Below are 17351 nucleotides of genomic sequence, written 5' to 3' on the forward strand. Positions count from 1 at the left end.
ATGTGCCCAGGCTAGAAATCTGGGTTTTTTTTAACCCCATGCTTGACTCCACCCTCCTCCTACTCCCACAGGCTCTTTAATCCATTTTCCACACTACAGTGATCTAATTTCCAAATGTTATCATCACATTCTCCCGCTCAAAACCCGTCAGTGACTCTGTATGACAAAACCCAAATCTCAAGACCCCCCAGCCTCCTCCTCTCTCTCTGGGAGTCCTGATTCCCTTTCTCACAGTCCTGAGCACTACACTGAGATTTTAGTGAGAACACTAACGAGAACACAAACCACTGGTCAATTATGAAACTTCTTCCCCATTACACCATCCAGCTCAAGCCTGGGATGGAGGAAAAATGTTGGATATAGTTGCCTGCTGGCCAGAAGACAGAGTAATGATCTTGTCTGCTGAGACCAGAGTGTGAAAACCCATTTTCAAACCTTACCTCAAAGGTTGCACAGAAGTGAGAAACTCAACCATGCTGGCTCTTATCAACCTATTCCTTCCCATAGCAACCTGGATATGAAATGGCCTTGGACCCTGCTGGACAATATATTATTATTCTTTGCATTTTTAAAAAATACATGTATTTATTTTATTTATTTTTGGCTGCGTTGGGTCTTCGTTGCTGCGCACGGGCTTTCTCTAGTTGCGGCAAGCAGGGGCTACTCTTCGTTGTGGTGCACGGGCTTCTCAATGCGGTGGCTTCTCTTGTTACGGAGCATGGGCTCTAGGCGCACGGGCTTCAGTAGTTGTGGCATGCAGGCTTAGTTGCTCCGCGGCATGTGGGATCTTCCCGGACCAGGGCTCGAACCCGTGTCCCCTGCACTGGCAGGTGGATTCTTAACCACTGAGCCACCAGGGAAGTCCCTGTTTCCACCTTTTGGCTTTTGTGAATGCTGCTATGAACATGGGTGTATAAATACTTCTTGGAGACCCTGCTATCAATTCTTTTGGATATATACCCAGAAGTAGAATTACTAGACCATATGGTAATTCTGTTTAATTTTTTGAGGAATCGCCATATTGTTTTCCATAGTGGCTGCACCATTTTACATTCCTACCAACAACGTATAAGGCTTTCAATTTCTCCACATCCTCTCCAATACACGTTGCAAAACTGAAAGCCCGAAAACATTAAGTGATGACAGAAATAATGATCCTGTCATCAGCAGGCAAATGACAAGCTCGCCCCCTAGTGTCAAGTAAGGAAGATAACAGAAAAAGCAAACATTCTTAAAAGGCACAACCACCACAAAGAACATAATCTCTACCTTACCAAGAATCTGGAGCGAACACTAATAACACAAACTACTAATCAATCAAAATAGTTTATTCACAGGGACAGTTAAAAAGGTTCAGTTCTGAGGGACAAAACGTATCACCAACCCTTGCATACAAATCCCTAGCTGAAGTTACCTTATTAGCTGTGCCAGATGAGTAGCCTGGGGATGTTAATTTTTAACGTGTGCATGTCTCCACTAAAGGAAGGCTTATGTTGTATCCTCTTTAGCAACCCTGAAGCATAACAGCCTTTAACTTTTACGTCACACGTAACTCCCAATCTCTGAATTTGTTGAAAGATCTGACTCTAAAGGCAAAAAGGAAGCCCACACCCAATGATTAAGTCAGAGGGTGGCAGTCATGACTATTTAACTGTTCTTAGCTCCTTAAACCCGCTATTATGTAAATCAAGATACTTTCTGATTTTTTAAGCCCTCCCAACTAAAATAATGGTGATAATGATGATGATGTCTGATTCTTTCAGGCCCTGTGGCTGCTAATTTTTCCAACTCCCTGCTCTGTCTCTCCTGCCCACACCCTCCAATCTCTATGGCTCACTGGTTTGCTGTTTTTCACAGAGCTGCAAGAGTTTGAGAACCAAGATCCCATAAATGTGGATCACACCAGATAAAGGAATACTGATTGAAATACACATTTCAGACTACATCCCAGTAGGTGACGCTCTGGGGCAATGGGTCTATACAATCAGAGTTACTGATATTAAATCCCAAGTCTTTCTGCTCCAGCAGGTCGACCTCCAAGGGCTGCATCAGAAATAGGAGGTGCCAGCCTCAAGCTGACCGTTGCCTGGGAGGGTGGGCCACACTACCCAAACGTTAAAGGCTGGACATTTTTCTGCTGCTCTTTGTGCAGCTGCCGGGCCCGATTTTTTAGCTCTTCAGCCTTAGCTTCGTCCTTATCGACACCATCCCCCAGCTTGTACATGCGGCTGGCGTTGGCACAGGCCCAGACATGGCCTAGGTCACAGGCTTTCACTGAGTATTTGCATGCCAGGCCCATGTCCTTGGCAAAGCCGGGGGCACCCTGCAGGAACATGGTACTGAGGTTGAAGCAGCTAGATGCATAGCTGCCATCACAGGCCCTTGTGTAGTAGTCTCTGGCCCTCTCCAGATCGGGCTGGCCATCCTCATTGACCTGTCCATCATGTGCCAGGAGACCAACGTTGTGGCATGCCTCCAAGGACTTCTTTCCAGGCTTCTCACATGCCATCAGAAAGCAGCTGGAGGCAGCTTTCAGATCCTGGGTTAGTCCACCTGGGAGGAAGGAAAAAAAGTCAACCTAAGCCAGGGCAGAACCTGAATGTCTCAGGCCAAAGTCAGGGAGCAATTCCTGAATAAAGTTTATATACTTTGAGCTAAGGCAGCATGAAAAGAAGATGGCCTGGTATACTGCACAGACTTTCCAGCTTCTTTAGCCATGGAATCTTCTGTTCAAATGGTATCTTATAAGGAAGCTTAACCAGGTAAAAAAGGGTGAAATGATAATATCTTACCTCTGAGGGTAACAGCAAGATCATAGCATCTTATAAGCACTTCATTAAACGTTTAATTTTAATATATACTGAATGTGTATTATTTGCCAATTAATATGCTAGGTTCTAAGGAACAGATACTGTCCCTGCCTTTGTGAATCTTGTGGTCTAATGAGACAGACATTAAACGAGCACACAAGTAAATGTATGATTATAAGTGTGACAAGCATATGGAGAAAAAGTACAGAATGCTATGAGAATGTATCAGGGCTCTGAACTAGGAGGCAAGGTCAAGGAAAGCTTCCCCAGGGGCTTCCCTGGTGGCGCAGTGGTTAAGAGTCCTCCTGCCAATGCAGGGGACACGGGTTTGAGCCCTGGTCTGGGAAGATCCCACATGCCTCGGAGCAACTAAGCCCATGTGCCACAACTACTGAGCCTGCGCTCTGGAGCCTGCAAGCCACAACTACTGAGCCCGTGAGCCACAACTACTGAAGCCCGAGCACTTAGAGCCTGTGCTCCACAACAGGAGAAGCCACTGCAGGGAGCAGCCCCCACACAGCAACGAAGAGTAGCCCCCGCTCGCCGCAGTTAGAGAAAGCCCACGCAGAGCAACGAAGACCCAATGCAGCCAAAAATAAAATAAAATTAAATTAAATTTAAAAAAAGGAAAGCTTCCCCAAAGAAGGGACATTTGAGCTGTGATATAATGGAAAAAAGAAGGAAAAGAAAATAAAATATGGAGTGAAAAAAAAAAAAAGAAAAGAAAAAGGCAAAGAAAATTGTTCCAGGCAGCAGGAATAGGATACAAAGAGAAAAGGAGCCCATGTGGCTAGAACCCAGAAATCACTACGGAAGGGAGGCTGGAGAGGCAGGCAGGGGCCAGATCATGGAGTGTCTGATGGGTCTCCTTAAGGACCTTGCACTTAATCCTAGGAGCAATGGGAAGCTGCTAATGGATCACTTTAAGGGGAGGTGGTGACAGGGCTCACTTTTTTCTTTGTTTTTTGTTTTGTTTTGTTTTGTTTTTTAATGGAACATTTCAAATCTCCATTCTCAAAAAGAGAAACATTGTAAGTAACTCAACATTTAGTTTTTAAAGTCACTCCAAACATACCACCTAGAAATAACCATCATTATCATTAAGAGGACACTATTCCAGTCATCTTTATAGCATGTGTTCGAGTTAAATGTCGGCTGGCTGAATGGACAGCTAGACAGAAGTACAGTTGACCCTTGAATGATATGGGGGTTAGGGGCACCCACTCTCCACACAGCCAAAAATCCAAGAATAACTTAGAGTCAGCCCTCCCTAAATGTGGCTCCTCCACATCGGCAGACTCAACCCACAGAGGACTGTGTAGTACTGCTGTAGTATTAATTATTGGAAAAAAATCTACCTGTAAGTGGACCTGCATAGTTCAAACCCGTGTTGTTCAAGGATCAGGTGTCATTTGAAAAACTGGATTACACATGCTACTTGTAAATAAAAAATTTAACTTTGATTTTACTTGCATTTATTGTTAAGACAACCAAACTGAAGTGAAGCTGAAGAAACTAACTTCAAATGAATATTTCAACAGAGAAATTTCCTAAATGAGCCCCTAGAGTTATAGATTATTAAAAGGTTAGCATCACTATTTTGTTTTGTTTTTTAACCAAATTTCAGACAGTATTGACTCATGAGGATGTTGTCACCTCACACTTCCCCCTACCTCTCTATTACAAAGAGCCTAGTACATAATAAGTGCTCAGTAAATGCTGTAGCATTTTTATGCCATAAAGGTTTATATTATTTACATTCTATTCAGTAACCCTAATTAGCCCAACATTCATTCTAAATGGGATTCTGCTCATCACCAGTCTTTTCAGAGCTCCTCCATTCCTGAATTATTTCTCTTGATTCACCTACTTACTGGTTATCAGATAGTTTTTTCTAGAAAAGCATATAGATTCTACAGCCTCTGAGTTCTTTCAGTTTTGAGAATGCATTTCTGCCACCTTTCTATTTAAACAGTATATAATTAGGTCTTGCTTTTATATCCAGCCTGATAAATCTATGCCTTTTACTGGAGTGTTTACTTAGATTTAATGCAATTCTTGATATAGCTGGGTTTAAGTCTACAACCTTATTTGTTTCCCATTTGTCCCAAATGCTTTTTGTTCCTTTATTCCCTTTCTTACAATTCTTTTGAACTGTATATTTCTAATAGTCCGTTTCATTCTCATCATTGGCTTTTTAGTAATACTTCTTTTATCAGTGGTTTACCTAGTGAAAATACTATGTATACGTAATCACAATCTACCAAGAATTAATATTAAGCACTTCACGTATAATGTAAGAACCTTACAATAGTACACTTTCATTTACCACATTTCTATTCTTTGTACTACTGCTGTCATGTTTTACTTCTAAACATATTATTTATTTGTTTGACTTCTATATAGTGTAAGCCCCATAACATGACTATTATTTTTGCTTCAGTTTTTTAAAGACATTAAGAAATGAGGAAAAACTTCTTATATTTACATGTATAGTCCAGTGCACTTTCTTCTTTTGTATGGATCCTAGTGTCCACCTTTTTATCATTTTCCTTCTACCCAAACAACTTTTCTTAACTTTTCTTGTCGTGTAGGTCTGCCAGCGACTCATTCACTCAGCTTTTGTTTATCTGAAAATGAATTTATTTCATTTCATTTATTTATTTATCTTTTTGGCTGTGCCACACAGCTTGTGGGATTTAGTTCCCTGACCGGGGATTGAACCTGGGCCCTCGGCAGTGAGAGCGTGGAGTCCTAACCCTTGGACCACCAGGGAATTCCCCATCTTCATTTAAAAAAATATTTTCAATAAAGTAGAATTCAAGTTTGACAGTTTTTTTCTTTCAGCATTTAAAAGATGTTGTTCTTTTGTCTTCTGGCTTAATTACTTCTGATGAGAAGTCAGTGATTATTCTCACCAATGTTCCCCACAATGTGTTTTTTTCTCTGACTGCTTTTAAGATTTTTCTCTTTACCTTTGGCTTTCAGCAAATGGTAATAATGTATCTAGGTATGATTTCATTGGTTACCCTGTTTGGATCCACTAAGCTTCATGGATCTGTGGAGTGATATTTTTCATCAAATTTGGAAATTTTATACTGTTATTTCTTCAAATACTTTTTTCTGCCCCAATCTCTTCTCTTTCTGGACTCCAATACACGTTATGTTAGATTAAGGGATAGTGAACCCCACAGGTTGAGGCTCTGTGTTGTTGTTGTTTTGCTTTTCCTCTCTCAGTGCTTCAGTTTACATAACATCTTCAATCCTGTCTTCAAGTTCAGTGATCTTTCAAATTCACTGATTATTTCCTTCTGATGTGTCCAATTTGCTATTAAGCCTGTCCAATGAATTTTTCATTTCAAATATTATGTTTTTCAATTGCAGGATTTCATTTGGTTCTTTTTAATAGTTTCAATTTCTGTGATGAGATTTCCCATCTGTTCATTCATTGTGTCCATCTTTTATTTAAACCCTTTAAAAAATTTATTTTCCTTGTTTAAAAATATTTGATGCTAATTCCAACATCCCTGTCACATCTGGGTCTGTTTCTATTGACTGCTTTTTTTCTGTTTAGCAATTTCTTACTTTATGCTGGACATTGTAGATGCTACTTTGTTCACTCTGGTTTTGTTGTATTCATTTAAAGACTGTTATACCCTGGTTTCTCTTCAGATCACATAAATCTTTCACCTTTTACTAAAGACTGTTGAGTTTTGTTCTCGCAAGTAACTAATTCACTGGTGAATCAGCCTGATCCTTTTGAGGCTTGTTTCTAAGTTTTGGAACCTTTCTGCAGTCTGTATTCAATAAGGTCTCTCCACTCTGGCTGGTGGAATTCAAACAACTCCCAACACTGTGAAACCTCTGAAGTCTCTTTTCAGTTCACACCTCCCCGGTAGCTTTTCACTGCAAGGTCTCTCAGAGTCTCCTCCTATGCATGTGCAGCTTAACACTGAGCCAAAGACTTAAGAGCACCCCTATGTGGCTATCTGGAGCTCCTCTCTGTGTAGCTTCTTCTTCTCTGGTATCCTGTCCTGCAAACTCTGGCAGCCTCAGTGGCCAGAAACTCTGACCTCTGCCTCATCAGTTCAGCAAGACTATCATACTCTACTTGGCTTCCACCTCTTTGTGCCTAGTCTGAAAAGTACCTCCAGGCAAAAAGCCAAAGCAATCATTCATGGGGCTCATCCTGTGTGTTTCCCTTTTCTCAGGGATCACTGTACTGCACTGCCTATTCTCCAATGTCTGAAAATAGTTGCTTCATATATTTTATTGAATCCATGGTTTATATCCTTAAAAGTTCATTTTAGTTGCCTTATGGAAAGAAGATTAGATAACTGCATTAATGAAGCAAGAGAGAAAGGTGGCTTGGATAAATATGGTAGCAGGAAAGGGAGAGACAGGACAGATTTGAAACATATTTTAGAGCTAAACTGGCCACAAGCTACTAGGCAGGGAGAGATACCACTTGCTAAACTGGAAGACAACAGGGGTGCAATATTTGGGAGAAAAAGAAAACAATTAAGAATTCTATATTGGATTTGTTAAGTTTGCGATGCCTGTAAGAACTCCAAGTCAAATCTTCCAGTAAACAGTCAACTATATGCAGTCTGGAGTGGTTTTGCCTAGAGATAAAGGTTTGTTTGCAATTATCATCACTAACTTATAATTCATTGCCACATCCTAGAGACCACCACTATTAACTTTTGGTGTATTTCCTCCTACTACCTTTTCAATGTAGTTTGGTCTTGTTTTTACATGTTGTAATCATGTGTTCTTCACTCCCCACTAGAAACCCATCTTCATATGTTTTATTAAGAATATTTCATCAAAGCGATATATCAGAGTTACTTTCCACTTCGTTTCATAAGACATTTAAATGGCTTCACAAAAACAGTTCAAAGCTGATTTCACTGATGAAAATACCTGGGCAAAATATTCCTTGGGTCACTCTAAGTGTCCAATCCAAGGTAACTTCTGCAGCAACCAACATAAACCAGACCTGTTCACACTGATAGAATGTTTTACAATTTAACAAAGCAGTCACATGTGAGTTCATTTGATGCTCAGAAAAATCCTATGAATAAGGTGTGAGCTGACCTTATTACTCCAATTTTGTCATTGAGGTATTTGTAGCTCAGGGAAGGAAAATGCCTTGCCTGATACCACACCGTCAGCTTAGGATGAAAAGTGACCTCCCACTCTTCCCCACTGCCCCAAGCTATCCTTGATAAAAGGAGAGTTATTAACCAGTCTTTGTCAAGAAAGGACACTGGGTGTGTTTTCAGAACAGAGGGCAAATTCTCAGGCTCAGAACTAGGCAGGGGGGTCAACAGTATTGGCTTTTAGACATGGCAGGGCCCAAGGTCTCCTAACCAACAATCCAAAAGAGTCTGAGGAGCAAAGATCAGCTAATGGGATCTCCTGTGACGACACCTGACCTCGAGGAAATTATTTAACAATGTCAGCTTAACAGAGGATCAAGTATTATTCTCTAAACACTCTGTGTTCTTTCACCTGCTTACCTGCTCTCTAGTCTGAAGAGAAGACATAACTCTATTCTACCTCAAGCAAATAAAATCTGCTCTGTCCTTTAAGAACCAGTTTCAATGCCTCCTCCTCTCAGCACCCCCTGATGATGACATGCTCCCAGAACTGAACCCCCAAAGTACTTTACATGTCTCTCTATAAAGACACTTATCAAGCTCTCCCAGGTTAACAGGTATTAGTATAAATACTTCTTCCTTGGGGAGGGGGTGAAAAAAAAAAAAGATTTCTTCCCCACACTGGTCCATCTTTGCTTCACTGTACAGAGTAAATACTAAAAATTTGCTCAACAAGGAGCACTTAAGAAAAAAAAAAGTCTCAGTGCACAATCATTAATCATATAAGTTTGTCAAAGAGAAGGGAAAATAATTTCACAACCTCCACAATCTCTTTTGTTCTCCTTAATTCAATAAGGAACTCAAAGTCCCTGTGGAAAATGTAGTAAAATATGATATAAAGACAAAAGGAACCCAAAACTTTACCAAGACACAAATTCAGAGACTAAACAGCTAGGAACATTTTTATTTTTGCACAGTGTATTATATAGCTGAGTTCACATCATATGTAATTTTGTGTTCAGCTTTCTTCACTGAACATTATATCATAAACCTTTCCTGATGTCAACAAAAATTATTTTAAAACATTATTTTTTCTCTTTTTTCACATCTTTATTAGAGTATAATTGCTTTACAATGGTGTGTTAGTTTCTGCTGTACAACAAAGTGAATCAGCTATACATATACATATATCCCCATATCCCCTCCCTCTTGAGCCTCCCTCCCACCCTCCCTATCCCACCCCTCTAGGTCGTCACAAAGCATCAAGTTGATCTCCTTGTGCTATGCAGCAGCTTCCCACTAGCCATTCATTTTACATTTGGTTGTGTACATATGTCAATGCTACTCTCTCACTTCATCCCAGCTTCCCCTTCCCCACCTCAAGTCCGTTCTCTACGTCTGCGTCTTTATTCCTGTCCTGCCACTAGGTTCATCAGTACCACTTTTTTAGATTCCATAGATATGTGTTAGCATACTGTATTTGTTTTTCTCTTTCTGACTTACTTCACTCTGTATGACAGACTCTAGGTCCATCCACCTCACTACAAATAACTCAATTTCATTCCTTTTTATGGCTGAGTAATATTCCATTGTATGTATGTGCCACATCTTCTTTATCCATTCATCCGTTGATGGACATTTTGGTTGCTTCCATGTCCTGGCTATTGTAAATAGAGCTGCAATGAACATCATGGTACATGTCTCTTTTTGAATTATGGTTTTCTCAGGGTATATGCCCAGTAGTGGGATTGCTGGGTCATACAGTAGTTCTATTTTTAGTTTTTTAAGGAACCTCCATACTGTTCTCCATAGTGGCTGTATCAATTTACATTCCCACCAACAGTGCAAGAGGGTTCCCTTTTCTCCACACCCTCTCCAGCATTTATTGTTTGTAGATTTTTTGATGATGGCCATTCTGACCGGTGTGAGGTGATACCTCATTGTGGTTTTGATTTGCATTTCTCTAATGATTAGTAATGTTGAGCATCTTTTCATGTATTTGTTGGCAATCTGTATATCTTCTTTGGAGAAATGTCTATTTAGGCCTTCTGCCCATTTTTGGATTGGATTGTTTGTTTTTTTGATATTGAGCTGCATGAGCTGCTTGTATATTTTGGAGATTAATCCTTTGTCGGTCGTTTTGTTTGCAAATATTTTCTCCCATTCTGAGGGTTGTCTTTTTATCTTGTTTATGGTTTCCTTTGCTGTGCAAAAGCTTTTAACTTTCATTAGGTCCTATTTGTTTATTTTTGCTTTTATTTCCCTTACTTTAGGAAGTGGGGCAAAAAGGATCTTGTTGTGATTTATGTCAGTAGAGTGTTCTGCTTATGTAGAAACATTATTTTTTTATTATTATTTTTTTAAAAATTTATTTATTTGTTTATTTATTTTTGGCTGCATTGGGTCTTCATTGCTGCGCACGGGCTTTCTCTAGTTGCGGCGAGCAGGGGCTACTCTTTGTTGCGGTGCGTGGGCTTCTCACTGCAGTGGCTTCTCTTGTTGCAGAGCACAGGCTCTAGGCGTGCGAGTTCAGTAGTTGTGGCACGTGGGCTCAGTAGTTGTGGCTCGCAGGCTCAGTAGTTGTGGTGCACAGGCTTAGTTGCTCCGCGGCACGTGGGATCTTCCCAGACCAGGGCTCGAACCTGTGTCCTCTGCATTGGCAGGCAGATTCTTAACCACTGCGCCACGAGGGAAGTCCCAAAACATTATTTTTTAATGGGCTAAATAACATTCCAGCTGCTGGAAGTAAATTATTTATTTAACTAAACTGCTACTGTTGGCACATAGATTTTTTTAAAAAAATAACTAATATAATGCAGTTATATATTACTTATAAATTATAAATTAATGAAAATAAAATTCTGCCAGATAGATAATGCTGGGGTGAGAATCTTTGCATATAATCTTTATTTGCATTTCCAGTTATTTCCTTAGGAAAAGATACTAGGAGAGTTACTAAGCCAAAGAAATGCTCCTCTGCTCAAGCAAGGGAACCTGATATTCCTATTAATGCTAAACTTTCTTCAACTTTGAGACTACCACAGACCCCATGTCCCATGTGAAGGCAGAAATAGCGCACACAGCTCTAGAGATTTAAAAAGACATCCTCTTCATCAAAGTTTCACTGAACATCCTTCTAACCAGGCTTCACTGGGTACTGGGAACAAGGGATCATCCTCAAGAAGCTCATGCTCTAGTGAGCAAAAACAGAGTTCCCTGTCTAAAGTCATATTCCCTATTTGTGGTGGTTTTAAAATATACCCATAAATTCTTTTTCTTTTTAATTTATTTAATTCATTTATTTAAATAAATTTATTTTTGGCTGCGTTGGGTCTTCGTTGCCGTGTGCGGGCTTTCTCTAGTTGTGGCGGCGAGCAGGGGCTACTCTTCATTGTGGTGTGCAGGCCTCTCATTACGGTGGCTTCTCTTGTTGCGGAACATGGGATCTAGGCGTGTGGGCTTCAGTAGTTGCGGCACGCAGGTTCAGTAGTTGTGGCATGCAGGTTCAGTAGTTGTAGTTCGTGGGCTCTAGAGCACAGGCTCAGTAGTTGTGGTGCAAGGCTTAGTTGCTCCACGGCACGTGGGATCTTCCTGGACCAGGGCTCGAACCCATGTCCCCTGCATTGCCAGGCAGATTCTTAACCACTGTGCCACCAGGGAAGTCCCAACCCATAAATTCTTGATATTCCTTCCTTCAACAGGTGGAATTTAAGTTTTCTCCAATTAGTGTAAGCTAAACTTACTGACTCATTTCTAATAAACAGAGTGGGGTAGAAATGAAAAGTATGTGACTTCCAAGGGTATAGTATAAAAGACACTGTGGATTCCATCTTGCTCCCTCTTTGGATCACTCACTCTGGAGGAAGCCAGATGCCATGTCACCAGGACATACAAGTAGCCCATGAAGAGATCCATGTGACAAGGAACTGAGGTCTCCTGACAGCAGCTGGCAAGGAACAGAAGCTTTCACCAACAGCCACGTGAGTGAGCCAGCTTAGGATTGGAAACTCTGGTTCCAGTCTAACCTTCAAAGGACTACAGCCCTGGCTCCCTGGCTAATGTCTTGACTGCAACCTCACTGAGAGACCCTGAGGCACACAGCTCAGCCACTCCCAAATTCCTGACCCACAGAAACTATGTGAAATGATAGGTTTGTTGGGATAATTTGTTATTTAGCAATAGATAACTTAAACACTACTGAATACCAACTGCAATTAGGTCATGAGGAGAAAAGCAGATGGAAAGGAATTAATTATTGGTCCCTTCCTCTGTGCCAGGCACATGCTGATGCCTTTACCTACATTACCTTATTTAATCCTGACAACAACCCTATGAAGCAAGTACTATTTTTCTCTCCATTTTACAGGTGATATAACTGACGCACAGAGTTAACGTGACCGGCTCAAGGTCCCACTACTTGCAAACAGCATTCCTTAAGGTCTGCCTGACTTGAAAGGCTGTGCTCGTCCCTCCATCACTTTGCTAAACTCTTGACTCCAAATTTTCCTACAACATGCTTCCCCAATGCCTGTGAGGACCCTTCTGTAAAGAGGGCTCAGTATGAGCCTCAGGATGTGATGTCAGCACTACCATCAGTGATAAGGACCAAAGAAAGCAGGCCCCTCCTTACCTTTCCCAGTCACATAATAGGCCCCCAGTTTGTAGCAGCTATCACTGTGTTTGTTCTCTTCACAGTTGAACTTCAACACCTTGGCAGCCTCATCAAAATTCTTCTGGATCCCTTCCAAATAGTCTACCAGCCGATAGCAACCTGTGAGGAAAGGACAAAAGCTGCTGTTCAAGTCTGGGGCAGTGGGGAGGGTCCAGGTGTGGCAGGCCAGATGTGCCTTTTATTTAGGACCAGCCTCTCTCCTCCTGAGGTGTGGCAAGGTGACCTCGCCACAAAGAATGCAGGTCGTGTGCAGCCACTCCTACAAATGGCACTGTCCGCCCACAGCCTAGGACAGAGCAATGTACAGACTGGGGAGACTTTGGCCCCGCATTGGCTGCACCACTCACCAACCCTCTGTTCCCTGTCAGCAAGGCCCAAAGACGCACTGGCTCCCATAATGAAACTTTGCTAGCTTTGGAACTTCTCAGGAAGTTCAGCAGTAAAACACTGGGAACCAACAGGGTCCATGGGCTAGTCTTCATAGCTGCAAGAAAGGGATGCTTTGATGACTATACCTTAATCCTTGGCCAGGCTGGGTACATTAAGAAGAAAGAGTCGAAATGGCAGCTACCAAAGGAGTTGGAAATAGACTCCCTCTCCTTGGCAGTCTCTAGTCCCAGCAAGCCTCTCCTTAACATCTCTCTCCTCTGTCCCTTTTTTTTCATCCACAATAACACCCATCTCTTGTTCATTTTCATTCAACAAATATTTGAGCATCTATCTGCATCAATGTACAAGACACTGCTTTAGTTGCTGGGAATACAGTCACTTCCCTGCCTAAAAATTACATTGTAGAGGAGGAAATACAATAAATAAGTAAATAGGTTAGCAAGATGCATTCAAACCTTAATAAACAAATATGACTGAACTAAAACAGGATAAGATAGTTCGTTGTGCATGTTGGGGGAATGGTTAACATAGACTGGGCGATCAGGGAGGGCCTTATTGGGGACTTCGATGTGTAAGCTGAGATGTGAATAACATGAATGAACTAGCTATTTAAAGACAATGAAATGGGAAGGAGGCAGAAAGTCTCAGGCACAAGGAACAGTGAATAAAAAGACCCAAAAGAGGGAATAAGCTTGGCACAAATAAGGTATAATGTGGCTGGATCCAGGAAGAAAGAGGCAGGAAGTGAGGAGAAGGCAGGGACCAATCACAGGGCCTTGTAGAAGATAGGAAGAAATTGGGATTTTACTCCAAGTCAATGGCAAACCACTGGAGGGTTTTAAGAAGGGAAGCAATATGATTCGATTTGCATTTTTAAAAGGTCATTCTAATATATATGTTTGTATGTGTCTGGATGAATATGGAGGAAGTTAAGTGTGAAGGGACACACTTCAACACTGATAGTAACAAAAATGTGTTACTTTGTCATTTAAAAATCTAATAAACATTTAAAATAACAAAATAAAAATGTAATTATCAGTCTGTGAGTAGAGAATAGATTTTAAGGGAGTGACGGTGCAAATGGAGAGTCAAGTTAGAAGGCTATTTCAGTAACCCAGGTGAGAAATGATGATTTTGAAGACTAATATAGAAGTAGCTATAGTAACTACAGCCTCCTCTCGGGCTCTCCTTCTAAAGTGCTGCAGCCTGCCCTTCTTATATGCCCACCCTCCCCTACTTCACTGCTCCGTACATCTCCAGAGTACAAAAACATGTATGGCTTTCCACTGCCTACAGAATAAAGTCTAAAAGCCTTTCCGTAGCATTCAAGGTCTGACACACTCCATAAACAAGACGAAAAGACAACCCTCAGAATGGGAGAAAATATTTGCAAACAAAACAACCGACAAAGGATTAATCTCCAAAATTTACAAGCAGCTCATGCAGCTCAATATCAAAAAAACAAACAACCCAATCCAAAAATGGGCAGAAGATCTAAATAGACATTTCTCCAAAGAAGATACACAGATTGCCAACAAACACATGAAAGAATGCTCAACATCACTAATTGTTAGAGAAATGCAAATCAAAACTACAATGAGGTATCACCTCACACCAGTCAGAATGGCCATCATCAAAAAATCTACAAACAATAAATGCTGGAGAGGGTGTGGAGAAAAGGGAACCCTCTTGCACTGTTGGTGGGAATGTAAATTGATACAGCCACTATGGAGAACAGTATGGAGGTTCCTTAAAAAACTAAAAATAGAACTACTGTACGACCCAGCAATCCCACTACTGGGCCTATACCCTGAGAAAACCATAATTCAAAAAGAGTCATGTACCACAATGTTCATTGCAGCTCTATTTACAATAGCCAGGACATGGAAGCAACCTAAGTGTCCATGGACAGATGAATGGATAAAGAAGATGTGGCACATATATACAATGGAATATTACTCAGCCATATAAAGAAATGAAATTGAGTTATTTGTAGTGAGGTGGATGGACCTAGAGTCTGTCATACAGAGTGAAGTAAGTCAGAAAGAGAAAAACAAATACCGAATACTAACACATATATATGGAATCTAAGGGAAAAAAATGGGTTCTGAAGAATCTAGGGGCAGGACAGGAATAAAGACACAGATGTAGAGAATGGACTTGAGGACACGGGGAGGGGGAAGGGTGAGCTGGGACGAAGTAAGAGACTGGCATGGACTTATATACATTACCAAATGTAAAATAGATAGCTAGTGGGAAGCAGCTGCATAGCACAGGGAGATCAGCTGGGTGCTTTGTGACCACCTAGAGGGGTGGGATAGGGAGGGTGGGAGGGAGATGCAAGAGGGAGGAGATATGGGGATATATGTATATGTACAGCTGATTCACTTTGTTATAAAGCAGAAACTAACACACCATTGTAAAGCAATTATACTCCAATAAAGATGTTAAAAAAAAAAAAAAAGGTCTGACACACTGTGGCCCAGGGTCCCCGTCAATCTTATTTCTGACTACATTCTGACTTCAACCTTCCAAAAGAGCATTTTCTTCTCTTCCTCTGCTCCATTTTATCAACACTACTTGCCTATCCCTCCTGACCTCTTCCAGAAGTCTTCCCCAACCATTCTGCTCTTCAGTGACTCCAACTCCTGTGAAATCTCCCTACATTCAGGACATAGACCAGCCCTCAAAGAACAACCCTGAGTTCTTTTTAAGCCATCATACACTGCAGAGCAACTCTGTAGTTGGTCAGCTTCAAGCTAGAATGCAAGCTATTTGAAGGTAGGGCCAGTGCCATTTTTTTTTCCCCCTTTATAAAAATGAAGTAAGAAGAAGAAAACCACCCAAAGATACTGACTGCTCTGCGTGGCCCCTTCTGGACATCACCATCCACCCACACACTGAAGTCAACTCAATGTTCCCAGAACACACGGGGCACATTCACGCCTCAGAGCCTTTTCACTAGCTGTTACCTCTGCCTGGCATGATTCTCCCTTACCTTCTTCAACACTGTTCAAATGCCACTCTCCCAATGATTCTCCCTGACCACTCAATTTAAAATTGCCCTCCCGAACTCCTGATACCTCTCAGTCAGTTCTTTTTCCCACTGCACTACCTTCTAACACACTATCTCATTTATTTTCTTCTGTTTATTGTCCAATACCCCCCACTAGAACATAAGCTCCACGAGGACAGGACGTTTTATCAGTTGACTGATGTAGCCCCAGTCCCTCTACTCCAAACGCCCGCGCGCTTCTCTGCCTTCCAGCCCGGCCTCCAGGCTCGGTGCCGCCGGCAGAGTAAGCCCCGGCTGCGAGCCCCGCAAGTCACGTAGAACCCATCCCGCCCCTCCCCAACACACAAAGAGCCGTCCGCGTCCTACAGACCCCGCGTCTCCGGCCCGCGGCCCCTTCCAGATCCTCTCAGAGGTCGCTCGCGTGACCCGTCCAGCCCCCCGTCCCTGCGCACCGAGCCCTCACGTGTCCTTAAGGCCGTGCAGGCGGCGCTCACCGTCCGGGTCCTTCTCGCGGTAGCACTGGTAGTTGCACTCCACCTCCATGTTCTCCAGAAAGGACTTCACCTGCTCCTCGTCCTGGAAGTCCACCACGCCCGCCATGGCTCTTGCTCGCCCAGCCAAAATCACCCAGCCAGTCTGCTCATGGCCACGCCGCCCGCCCGCCCCACGGTCACGTGAGCCGGCGGAGGGGCGGGGCCTGGGAGGGGCGTGCCGCCGAGGTCCGCGGTCACCCGGGCGTCCGGAAGGCACCGTGCCCGGAGCCTAGGCTCTCCTCTGTCCTCAAGCTGTTAGTCTTTGGCTGTCCCATCTTTCCCTCTGGTCAGCCCACTCCTGAAAGTGGTAGCAGTCTTTCTGCAGCACTTTGTGCCAGCCTTGTGGTCTTAATGCTTCTCTGCCTGCAGTCATTTATTCCATTCATTCGTTAATTCGGTGTTCCCTAAGCGCCTCTGTGTGCGTCACCAAGTGCTTGGTTTTAGTAATACAACAGCTAGGAAGTATGGTCCCTGCCTTTAAAGAGCTTGCAGTTTAGTAGGAAGGCATTTGTTTATTCATTCAGCAAGTATTTTGAGCACCTACTATGTGCCAGGTGTAGCTAGACAAACAGTGTTCATAAGTCTGTACAAGTGCAATGAAAAATCTGGTTCATCTCTGCTTTCCTAAGCAGAGCTTTATACTAATACTATACTAATTCTCATGGCACTCATTGTGACCCTATGGGGTAGGAATTATTGTTATCCCCATTCTCCCAATGAGGAAACTGAGGTACAGAGAGGTGCCGTAAATCTTTTTTTTTTTTTTTTTTAAAGGATTTTCTTATTTATTTATTTATTTATTTATTTATTTATTTTTGGCTGTGT

The 17351-nt window shown here is 42.2% G+C and overlaps 2 protein-coding genes across 2 annotated transcripts in view; one reads left to right on the forward strand and one right to left on the reverse strand.

The window, feature by feature from the left end:
* SHISAL2A (shisa like 2A) overlaps positions 1-17351 on the forward strand; it is a 58602-nt gene that overhangs the window by 38307 nt on the left and 2944 nt on the right.
* On the reverse strand, positions 1311-16649 carry LOC103010880 (cytochrome c oxidase assembly factor 7). The gene is made up of 3 exons (XM_007164447.2): positions 16488-16649; positions 12546-12686; positions 1311-2553 (listed from the first exon to the last, which is right to left on the reverse strand). Exons 1-3 carry the CDS (start codon positions 16591-16593, stop codon positions 2105-2107), a joined length of 696 nt encoding a protein of 231 aa, XP_007164509.1. The 5' UTR covers positions 16594-16649; the 3' UTR covers positions 1311-2104.

Source organism: Balaenoptera acutorostrata, chromosome 1 (genome assembly GCF_949987535.1).
Source record: "Balaenoptera acutorostrata chromosome 1, mBalAcu1.1, whole genome shotgun sequence".
In the NCBI taxonomy this organism is placed as follows: Eukaryota; Metazoa; Chordata; class Mammalia; order Artiodactyla; family Balaenopteridae; genus Balaenoptera; species Balaenoptera acutorostrata.

What these genes read in the sequence shown, in the direction of transcription:
- LOC103010880 (XM_007164447.2), bottom strand. Translation starts at nt 16,593, where the DNA reads ATGGCGGGCGTGGTGGACTTCCAGGACGAGGAGCAGGTGAAGTCCTTT. An exon ending in CCGCGAGAAGGACCCGGACG is followed by an intron (nt 12,687 to 16,487) that starts GTGAGCGCCGCC and finishes CTTTCCTCACAG; the next exon opens with GTTGCTATCGGCTGGTAGAC. An exon ending in CTATTATGTGACTGGGAAAG is followed by an intron (nt 2,554 to 12,545) that starts GTAAGGAGGGGC and finishes CCTTCCTCCCAG; the next exon opens with GTGGACTAACCCAGGATCTG.